General features: G+C 34.3%; 1 protein-coding gene across 3 annotated transcripts in view; it reads right to left on the bottom strand.

Moving 5' to 3' along the window:
• Positions 1 to 12,231, bottom strand: part of kif14 (kinesin family member 14) — a 36,202-nt gene that overhangs the window by 8,348 nt on the left and 15,623 nt on the right. For all 3 annotated transcript variants that reach the window (XM_005170465.6, XM_073936606.1, NM_001044976.1), the window contains 10 exon segments: positions 11,625 to 11,727; positions 11,375 to 11,529; positions 8,679 to 8,826; positions 8,442 to 8,594; positions 8,070 to 8,202; positions 7,895 to 7,988; positions 7,609 to 7,750; positions 4,389 to 4,492; positions 3,425 to 3,525; positions 2,033 to 2,263 (listed from right to left, as the gene is read on the bottom strand). In XM_005170465.6, coding sequence (XP_005170522.2) covers positions 2,033 to 2,263; positions 3,425 to 3,525; positions 4,389 to 4,492; positions 7,609 to 7,750; positions 7,895 to 7,988; positions 8,070 to 8,202; positions 8,442 to 8,594; positions 8,679 to 8,826; positions 11,375 to 11,529; positions 11,625 to 11,727 — 1,364 coding nt within the window.

Genomic DNA, 12,231 nt, shown 5'->3' with positions numbered 1-12,231 from the left:
ACAAAATCTGCAAACATTTTTTGCTATTTCTGTGCAGAACTTGAAAAATCAGCTGATTTATGCGGGGATGGTTTTTGGAGATCATGAATAAAAATGTAATATAGATAAAATAAAATAATAATACCTTTTTAACTTTAATTAAATCTTTACAATGGAAATCCAATAAGATCCACTGTATTTGGTAAACAAAGCAAGTGATTCATAGAATATCTCAACTAAAAAACTGTATTGTAAATAAATCATATGAACAATTTCATATTAGTCAATAATATTACTGAAATTCATTGAAAAACTGAATAAATATAAATTTATACACAACTAAATAAACAGAATCAATGATGGGCTAAAATCTGCAGAAATCTGCGCTCGCAGTTTCCGTGTGGGCCTAGTCATGAGGTATGGTGATGATCACTCAAAGTAAAAACTGGGCTTAACACCGTTTCACTACCATTGATAATTTTCTGATATATACAAATGTTTACACAAACCATCTGTATGACCGTCCACTTACAACCTCAAAGTTACCAACTTCATCTGCATCTTGTAGTGGGTGGGGCTAATCTAATACTAGAGAGCATTTGATTGGTCAGAGGAAAATCTGAGTAAAATTGTTGATTCTCATTGACGGAAAGTGAGACATAAACTTTTGAATGCATATATCTTCTAAAAGCAAAATATGTCATTGTTTTGTAGTATATTAGATTTTAGGTAACCTTTAGACTATTATATAGACGAATTACCAACCTACGTCACATGGGTTCCCGGTTGCAAAAAGAGACCGGTTGCAATAGCAAACATGTCGTGTTGTGCAGTAGGATGCCAAATTAAGTCCAAAAACAGAAAACTTAACTTTTACCGTACACCACACTGCTTTTAATGCCAACAACCGCAGACTTCTTTGGTTAAAAGGGAGCTGAATGAAGTGACTCTGCAGTTCTCATGTTATATCAGGCAAGTTCACGCTATGCTGAATCATACACGTTACTCGTTTTTGATTGCAGCAATGATTTCATAAAAAAAAAAAAACAGTTAAACATGGTGAACTAAACTGCGGAAACTGAATGCTCAAAATCAAACGTGAAAGTGTATGTTATTAAGGTAATGTTGGTTATATTCACACATTCATTGAGTGACAACTTGTGACACACTTCCTATATTGTTTACCATGACACTTTGAATATTCAATCTGAAATAACATGCAAGTGTGAATTGCAAACAACATCAACACTGTTTATTTGACTGTGAACAATGTTGTAGTTTGATAGACATTGGCTGCTAATATGATTTTGCTATGTAGAGTTTGCAAATAATACTTTTATGAAATTATATAATTAAGTAGAAAGTTCAAATGTGCGAATATAAAACCAACTTTACCTCTATGTGTAAGCTCACAAACCCTGCTATACAGGTGTACAGCTGTTCACTGTCAGAATGCAGTAGTTTTGCTTGTTGATGATTACCCAGGCCTTGTACAGTTCTGTCTTCTTTCCTTGTCTTTGGCTAGGCAGAACCTCGGTTTTTAGCACTACAAAGTTTTGAATCTGGTAATCATGGAACATTAATTCTTGCATGTGAGCACACAGAACAAAATTGTTGGCATCCAAAGACTTGTAGGCCTTTAACTTCTCTCTTATTAAAACACTTAGAGCTTCAATGCGATTGTATACTTGGGCCTGGATGCTTTGCCATTTGGTCTTATCCATTATCCATTGGGAGGATGCTATCGCAAATGGACCTGTCAGATGAACGCCACTCACTTTAATGTTAAATTGGCAGATTAACTGTGTTTATCAGTGAGTGACAAGCTGTTATAATATACATAATATGTAGTTAATATAATTTCCAAGACAACGACAAACTCTGTACCGCATCGGATGTCATTCCCTCGATGTAAATGCTAGCGCTCCTGTTTTTTTTTTTCTGCCACCTCACTGCGTGCACATCCTGAGTGTTTACAAACATGGTAATTTGTAAATAAATAAATACTTTCTTTCTGATTTTGGTGGGGCTTTAAAAATGGCCGGACACTTACAGTTCTCCTCACTGTCGTCATCCAGGTCCTCATAGAGGTCTGTGATGGACCTCACAGCTCTGTGAACTGACAGCAGGTCTAGGGTCAGTTTGTCGGCCAAGCTTTCACTCTCGTCAGCTGATTGGCAGGAGCGCAGACGAGCAACAGCAGAGCCAATCAGATCTTTGCAAATGCCTGGGAGGGCGGAGTCAGAGGTGCTGGAGTGCAGAGAGGGTGGCTTGTTCATCAGACCTAATAAAAGGACAGGGAACTCATACTATGATAATTGCTCTGACAGAACTTCATATTTTTGTTCATTTTTTAAAGGAACTGATGAAATAAAGTGGTTACAAAAAAGAAAGAATGATGCTGGAATTCCTCTCTTTGTAAATAATCATGGATTATCCATGTATACAAACAATAATATATTCTGGAGGCTGCGAAAGATGTGAAGGGGAACATGATTTTGAAAAATCCTTCAACTGACAAGCAAATTAATAATAATATTGTAATGAAGATTTGAGGGTGACGTGGTGGCACAGTATGTTGTACTGTTGCCTCACAGCAAGAAGGTCGCTGGTTTGAGCCTCGGCTGGGTCAGTGGAGTTTGCATATTCCCCACGCGTTCATATGGGTTTTCTCCAAGTGCTCCGGTTTTCCCCACAGTCCAAAGACATGTGGTACAGGTGAATTGGGTAAGCTAAATTGTCTGTAGTGTATGGATTTTTCCCAGAGATGGGTTGCAGGTGGAAAGGCATCTGCTGCGTAAAACATGTGCTGGATAAGTTGGTGGTTCATTCCACTGTAGCAACCCCGGATTAATAAAGGGACTAAGCCGAAAAGTAAATGAATGAATGATGGGGACTTGAATCAACTAAACAAAAACCAAGGAAACATTTGTGCATGCATATTTGTATTGACTGACCAACTAAAGTGGAAATTTTTGGCATTCTAAAGAATGTTTAAAATTTTATTTTGTTAATGGTTGGAGGGGCGTTTCTGAATATATCTTGCCCAAGCTGTAAAACTGACATCATCAGAGAAGGACTGCTGTTCCAGAGCAGAAGCAAATTGTCAGATTTTCATTAAAGATTACCAAAACAAACCCATTTTTCTGTGGATTAACCGATTAATTGTTCATCTTTAAATTACCAATGTGCACTAGCAAAAAAAAACATTGTAAATTTCGATAGTATGCACAAGCTTGTTCATTTCTATTTGCTCCCCATTGACATTCACCATAAAGAATAATAAAAAAAAACATTCTTGAAAAACCTATTCTGAAAAAAATTAGCTTTATACAATACAATGAGGTTGAGAAAGGATGACAGAAGTGTTATTTTGGAGAGAATTATCCATTCAATGCTATTAATTTAATAGATTACACACATACAGACCACAAAAATACTTTACCAGTGGACTGTGAGGGAGTGCAGTGTAGACTTTGAATGGGGTGAACGCGGATCTCATAGAGACGCCCAGAAATCCTTCTGCTCTTTAGCAAACTTCTACTCCTGAGCAACAAAAAAATAAAAACAGAAAAATAAAGATCTAGATATGGAAAATTACATTCTGAGCTATCACTAATAACAAAGAAAATTGAATTCTTCTTTACCTGGTTTCAAGATATACACTTCGAAGTTATGAACATTTACTGTACTTTCAAGTCTGGGAAACTATTTTTAAAAATCACACTCCATAATTCAGAAAATACAACAAAAATCATTCAAAGTTACGTCCAGTGTTCTCCAGCCTCTGGTGCCTGGATTGTATCTCTGCACAAGAAGTTTGGCCAAAGGAGAAATGGCCGTGTGCAAAAGAGCCAGGTTTCTCTCAAGGTTATTTTTCCTTCACTTGTTCACAAGTTTTGGGCTTGTGGAGATGCACATCAATAGATTTGCTCTTTAGTTCTTGGACTTTCAGTAGTGAAAGTTAAACCACACTGAACTGAACTAAACTGAACTTCAACTCTAAAAACTGGACTGACACTATTTCAGTTTACTAGAACTTCTTTGCTAAGCTGCTTTGACACAATCTACATTGTAAAAGCGCTATAGAACTATAGATGAATTGAATAAAATGTTTTAATGCATTTTTGCCAGTAGTTGCTCGTCTTATGCGGTGTAGAACCATTTTTGATGAATCAATATTGAATTTGGCTCGAGTCACATGCTCATGTAGGCAATAAAACAGTAAAAAGACTTTAGGAACATGCTTTTCCATAGAGCGTGGTTTATAAGGGGAAAAATAGCATCACAGTGGAAGACAAGAACCAGCACTGAGCACAATGTCTACTTCTGTTCGCTCATTCCTCAACAAGGAAACACAAAGATCTGAATCATGAACCATTTATGAAAATACAAACACATGGAAATACCTTCTTCGAGAGAAAGACGAGGTTGAGGAAGAGGCCGATAGGTCTGGTTCCCACTCATCATTAGGGTCGTAAAACACGTCGTCATCTTTAGAAGCGCTTTCCCCCTACAGCCAATAAACATCAGAATTGATTTAGCCTCCGATTCTTTTACGATAATAAGAGCAAATGCCAATCGACATGCTTGCTGATTTTACTGGGTAATTACATGGAAATAAACAGGCTTCAAATGGCCTCATATGTTATTGCATTCAAACAACTCAACGTTTGACGTTAAAAACTCAGCACTGCGTTTGGATCGTTGAGTGGTGCAGTTTCCAAGTGAAAAGATACATAAAAATTAAACAAACCAAATAGTAATTTTTAAGTAAATTGGCCAAAAAAAAAAAAAAAAATTTACAAAAAAGTAAAAAAAAAAAAAAAGCTGATGGTAAATGAGTAGGGATGTAACGATGAGCCACAAAAGTTGATTAATCGCTTAAAATATGTGATGATTCAAATCTGTTGACACGCCAAACAAATGATGATATAATTGGAGTAGGAGTTTATAAGAATAAATATATGAGAAGAACTGTCTCTAATTTATGTGGCATTTTCGGTTCATCTTTTCTCTGAACGATACATATTAATGTTCATATTTCTGGGTTCACTCTAAACACAGAGCACCGTATCACTCAATTTAGTTTACTCGCGGAATGTTTGTTACCCAAGCAATTTTTTTGTTCGAGTTCAATTAAACGAAATTGTGCAAAAGACGCACCACAAGGGAATTCCACACGCTCTAAGAAAACACAACGCCCATTCCACTGCATTGTTGCCCAGTGGACATATTCCTATATTTGCATGTTTTTCAGTGACTTTGTATGCATCTACTCATGCGAATACTAAACTTCACTTTTGGTGTGAACCCAGAATAAGTGCAGTGCTGCTCTGTTTAAAGTGGTAACCTAGAAAATATATCACTGCTGTTCATAATTCAGGGTTTCTGCAGATATAATGTCAATTTTTTGAAGACCTTTTTAAGACCATTAAGTATTAAATTTAAGACCTATATCACAATATCAAAGACACGCATACACAAAGAGAAAATGAAAAGTCACAAAATTATTGGTAAAATAAATGTATTCAAATTGAACAGTACAGGAAAAACAAACAAAGAAGCATCTTAATGCTGATTTATTTATTAATGCTGATTTTCACCTGGCGCCGCATCGCACACCTCACAAAACGGACAAGGCTTTTATACTTGACGCGTTTGCCATTAAGATATTCTTTTAAATGACAGGGGGAGGGCAAAAGAAACAGATAGTAAAATCAGACGGATAAACAGACAAGTAGAACGTTTCCGGAACTAGGTCATGTCAGTAATATCATTTAAGTTTTTTAAACTAATAGTTTTTTGTTATTTTTATAATTTATTATAATGATTATAAAGATTTTTATAACCATTCAAGATTTTTAAAATCAAACTTTTATGCATCACTTCATTTGTTCATATATTGGACAGTTCTACCTATTAAAGTTAAATATTAATGGCAACAGAACTTGGGTTGCTCTACAATTATATTTTTTTATTATGGCAAGAATAAAAGCAAAAAGAGTATACTTACTAAAAATACTGACGTTTTTTATTTTGCCCACTCAACAATTCACACATTACTTTCTGGCTAGTTTCTGTTCTCTACTTACAGTATAGGCTAAAAAGGCAATAATGGTCTTACATTCCTGACCATTATCATCAATAAAGCCTAGAAATTAGGGCATCAATATATCGTAAACTGAAAGGTTCAAATATTCCTTTCCAGTTATCAAAGACATAATTTGTTACTTAATTTTAGTTTGTAACTTGTAAATTGTTTTTAATTCAAAATTGTAATATACACAGCAGTGTAAAACTTATGAAAAACATATACTGTATTATTAAAACGACCTGGGTCACCACTTTTGCAAGGCCTCTTTTTTTGTTTTAACAAACTTATCCCTCAGGTTTTTCCCAAATTTAACGAAAACTTTACTTCTTTTCCACTGCTGTTGCAATTTCTAGCCAGAATCATATGGTTATCTCTATGATCATGCATGGCCAGATTATAAAGATGTCTGTTCAGGTGTACCTGTCAAGTCTCTTCAAAGTGGTTAATATTTAACTCAAATCAATGTGGCGCCGCACAAACTGTTCGCTCAAGTCTGATTTTGTGAGCTCCACCAGTCGAAATCACGTTGTGCGCACTCAAGCAAAGCTCTGCAAACACATCGATGACATCACATTTGCATTTGAGTTCAATAAAAGAAAGCTTATTGGCTGTTGCATGTTGGTCTCATTTGTAGTGGTAAAACCGCAAATTACAACTTTTGGACTGGTGAAATAAAGAACTACAACATCATGAAAACCAAGCAACAACAACCCAAAAGAATTTTAATGAGCATTAGATGTGGTGTTACATGGACATCAGAAAAATAAGACCTGTGCAAAAATATTTAAGACCTAGAACAGAGAATTTAAGACTTTAAGGCCTAAAATTTCGATTTTTAAATTTTAGACTTTTAAGTCCCTGCAGAAACCCTGACCCTCCCTCAAAATGGAGAATTTAATCGCTCAGTGAATCGCTACATCCCTATTAATGAGGTTGTAATGTGTAAAAAAAAAAAATAATAATAACAATAAACCAAAAAAGATAAAAACAACAACAAAAACAACCAAAAAGGAATCTGTAAATAGAACCACCCAAACCAAAATACATAAAAGCAAAAATAACCAAACTAGAAAGACAAAAAAAAAACAAATACACACACAAACATAAAAACCAAAAAATACAGATAAACAAACACTAAATTAAAAAGCATCAAAGAAAATGAAACCACACCAAACAAAAGACAAACAATCACAGACTAAACGAATTCAACACCAAACACACAAACAACATAAAACCAAAAAAGACAGATAAATGCTGAATTAAAATAAGGCGTCAAACCATAAAACCACACCAAACAAAATATAAAATCAACCAAAGACAAAACAAACAAAACCAAACATGCATACACAAAGACCACCACCAAACCAGGGCAAAAAATGCAGCTATGTATAATTATGTGTTTAAACCAAACACCAGTGGCCACAACCTCTAGAATAACCTTGCAGACTGATGTCACATGTCACTGTGTGACGTCAAACTGGTAGGGACCTGAAATAATTATTTCCATATATAAACAATTAATATTAATACACCTGCTCGATTTCCCTCATGGCCGCCAGGTTGCTCTGGAACTTCTCCAGACTCCAGAAGGTGGAAATGCCCAGTTTGGTGTTCTGAACCTGGACCTGCAGTTGAGCGTCTCCACCCTCCACCTCTTTATCAGCAGCCTCGTGTCTGTCGTCAAATCACAAACACATACAAACTCTTTAAAGTCCATAATGTAAATAGCTGAATTTTACTTATTGATAATCTAAATATACTGATTTTTTATGCTATTAACCAAAAATATTGATGTCCTCACACACTAAATAACTGTACCTGCTGAAGACTGTGTGTTTTCTGAGTTTGCCGCTGATTTTGTTTGCTTCTTCAATCATCAAAGACAGCTTCATGGCATCCCATTGCGGAATAGCTACAAATATTGAAGAAGATGATGGTGAACATCACACTGATGGAAAACTCAATGTCTTTTAAATGGAAAGTGTGCCAGTACCCATTTTAGGGGTTTGAGTGACTTTGAGAGCACGTTTCATTTCAATCTGAGCCAAATCTTCGGCAATCTTCCTCTTTTCGGCCTCAAGAGCTGCTACAATTTTAGCATGCCGGACATCATGATCAGCCATCGCCTACAGAAAAAGAAATAATGATAAAAAATGTAATAAAAAGCACAACAAATCTCATATTAATTCAAAAGCAAAATTAAGTGTTTTGACTGTTTCTTTACCTTATGAAATACATGACACCTATGGAGAGTTCTTGTTTAACTTATATACAGGTGTTTGTTTGGAGAGAGAAATATATTTTCCTTTGCACTTTCTTTATAAAACGTCTAGAGATGAATTAAGATATTAAGTAAGCTCTTCACCTGTCTAGTGGCCTGAGCCTCCATCTGCAGACGTCTCTTATGGCTGCTGACTTCCTTCTCCAGTAGAGTTTTTACAGACTGCAGCTGCTCAATCTGACTGGCGGCTCTCTGTTTATGCAGCTCCTGTTCTCTTTTCCTTTCACTCTCCTCCTTCTGAAGAAGAAAGCATCAGTGTTTGAGGAACTGGAGTACAGACAAATGCTAAACGCTGTCTGTAATATATGATGTAGATCTCACCAACTCTCTCTCCAGAGCTCTGATCTTGATCTCGTACAGACTCTTCTGCTCGCTCAACTCTTTCTGTGCCATCTCTTTAGCCACCTGAATGCCCTGCATCATCTCCTCCTTGGCCTTCAAGCGAGCCTCCTGGATCTCAGCTTCCAGTCTTGCAGGGACATGGAGAATAAAGATTAAGAATTACTCTCATCTTAATCTTGGGAAATGATTTTACACTTTTTTTTTAGACTCCCGAAGAGCAGCGAAGAAGCAGATTCAGGATGTTCCACATATATATATACATACATACACATATATATACATATATATACATACATACACATATATATACATATATATATATACATATATATATATATATATATATATATATATATATATATATATATATATATATATATATATATATATATATATATATATATATATATATATATATGTGTGTGTGTATGTATGTGTGTGTGTGTGTGTGTGTGTGTGTGTGTGTGTGTGTGTGTGTGTGTATATATATATATACACACATATATATATATATATATATATATATATATATATATATATATATATATAYACACAYATATATATATATATATATATATATATATATATATATATATATATATATATATATACACATACATACACACACATATACACAGCTACTATCAACTATATATATATATATACATATATATATATATATATATATATATATATATATATATATATGTGTATGTATGTGTATATATATATATATATACACATACATACATATTAGGGATGTAACGGTATCAGAATTTTACGGTACGGTAATACCTCGGTATGAATGGCAAGGTACAGTATTTATTGAGTAATTTACAGGAAAACAAAACTAATGAAAAGATTTGAAAAAAGTGCCAGAAGTACTTATTTACCTTAGCTCTGAACATATCAATGACATAAAAATTAGCCATCTATCTGTAGGTTTTGAAACAGGAACTTCAATTTATCAATTTTAATAACAAAAAACTATAAAGCCAGGTTAAAAAAAAATATGTTTCAATTTAGTATTGTTGAAAACTCATCAGATTCAACATTTAATCATGCACTCACTTAGATAGAGATGTTTTTTTTAAGGAAAATTATCATATAAATATAATCTGGCAAAAGCTGGGATCTCTGGGCATTAACCATGTCCCCTGCAACAGAAAAAAACCCTCTCATTTGGGACTGAGGTTTTTGGGACAGAGAGATATGATTTAGCCAAGGTTGACAGCAGTGGGTAACGCTGTGCATTGTCTTTCCACCACTTGAGAGGACAAGCCATGAGTGAGATAGAGGTCTTTTTGCGGTACAAGTCAATGTCTGCATCAATCTAACAAGTGTGCTGTGTTCTGCAGTCCCCATGACTGTTTTTAGTCGTATTCCTCAAATTATATTTCACCACAGTCTGGCAGTGCCTGCATACAGTTTTTTTCTTTGTCTGTCACCTTTTCTCCTTTTTCGTATCTTTTTAAAAAGAAGCCGAAATACTTCCACACATCCGATTTAAAACCCGCTTTAGGTTCGATCATTTCCAGCTCTTTTTCTTCCCCGCTACTAGCAAAACACTCCATATCCGCATTACTGGATCTGTAGTGACAACAGACCGCAAAGGATGATGACCACGCCTAGGCTAATGGGAATTGTAGTCCCCGCTACCTCCCGTTCGCTTCATTCGCCTAAGCAAACTTTTCTCAGAAATATAGTTTTATTGAGTCATGCGCCTATATTGCGGTATGACGGTATTTACAATAATGTTACATCCCTAATATATATATAGGGGGTAATGTCCGATTCCGATCAAGTCTGAAATATTGTGATCGGGCCTGATTTTTGATCATGTGATTAGATCTGGACATCCCTAATAGCTACTATCAACTAGCATTTTTCAAAATATCTTCCTTTGTGTTCAACAGAAGAAAGAAACTCATAAAAGGTTTTAAACCACATTAGGTGGAGCAAATTGTAAGGTAATTTTCATTTCAGGTGAACTAGCCATGTTATTGAGATTATACATAAAAACAAAACACTACACAGATAAAACAATAAAAAAATAAAACTAGAAGATTAACAAAGCATACACCACATTCAAGCAAAGTAATTACAAAAGTAAAGCACCCAATCAAATACGGCATCAAAACTTTTTTTTTAACAAATGATTAAAAATAAAACAAACAGACAATCACCAAATCAAATAAAAAACAGCCTCAAATCAAACCAAAAACTAAAAACAAACAAACAACAATCAAAAGCGAAAAAGACAAAAGCCTTAACACACCAAAGACAAAAACGAACTAAATGAAACAACATAAAACCAAACTCTACACCAAAAAAGCTGAAGACACCAAACAAAACACAAAAACAACACCAAACCAAAAAGACTAAAATTAAATACCAATATAAAACAAAAAACAGAACTGACATTCAAATCAAAAGCACCAACACAACAAAACTTCAAACAAAACAAAACAACAAAAACCACAAACCAAAAATACAAAAACAAACCAAACAAAACAAAACAAAACAGGAAAACAAAACAATAAACACCTCACCCAATCAAAAAAAGACAAAAAACAAAGAAAGAAAAAACACCCCCTTCCCAAAAGACAAAAACAATTATAAATAAAAGTTGCCAAAAGCAAAAACAGGAAACCAAACACCACACTCATACTTACTGAGCTCTCTGGGCCGACAGCAGCTCATTTTTGGCAAACTCAAAGTCCTTGTGACCGTCTCCACTGCTCCAGCAGGATGCTCGTTTCCCACTCTGAACCTCCGCAGGGTGGTTAAACCGAAAGTAATGATCTCCTCCAAGAATCACACGGTCTCCCTAAAGTTTAAAGTAAAACGTAAAGAAACAAATAAGTAAACTACTAAATGTTTTTTTAGAATGAACAACATTTAAGAATAGTGAGCAGAACGTACATGGTGGAGAACGGTGCACTCGGAAACAAGATGTCCATTCACAAAGGTCTTAGCGTTTGGCATTGGTTTAATGCTGACAGTTCCTTTCACACTGGAGATGACACTAAAACGAAAGTAAAAATAGAAAAAGAAAGTTTAAAATGATGCTAAAAGTTTAAAAACAAAGCATGTTGCTAGCATGAAGTTGCATGTTGCTAGCATGGATCTAGCTTGAATTAGCAGATTAAGAGCTCAAATTGATTGATGGCTCATGGACATCTGACAGAAAAAAATCTGAAATATTTTTTGTCTTCCAAAATGTGTTTTTTATTAATAATCACATAAAACAATATTAAAATATATGAATAAAAATAATTGTAAATAAATAAAACAATGAATTGAACAAATACATAAGTAATTAAATATAAATAGGTAAAAATTAACCAAAATAAAAACAAAATGTAAAAGGAAAATATTTTTTACAAATATATAAATTAAATAAACAAATATAAAAATACAAAAACAAATAGGTCAAATTAACTAAAAGAAAAAAGTTTAAATAATTTTTTTAAATTACAAGTTAAATATACAAAATTGCCAACAAACAAACACAAAGATAAATAAATCA

The sequence above is a fragment of the Danio rerio genome, chromosome 22, assembly GCF_049306965.1.
Source record: "Danio rerio strain Tuebingen ecotype United States chromosome 22, GRCz12tu, whole genome shotgun sequence".
Classification (NCBI taxonomy): domain Eukaryota; kingdom Metazoa; phylum Chordata; class Actinopteri; order Cypriniformes; family Danionidae; genus Danio; species Danio rerio.
Note: the sequence above shows the minus strand (reverse complement) of the source record. Positions and strands in the feature narration are given on the sequence as shown.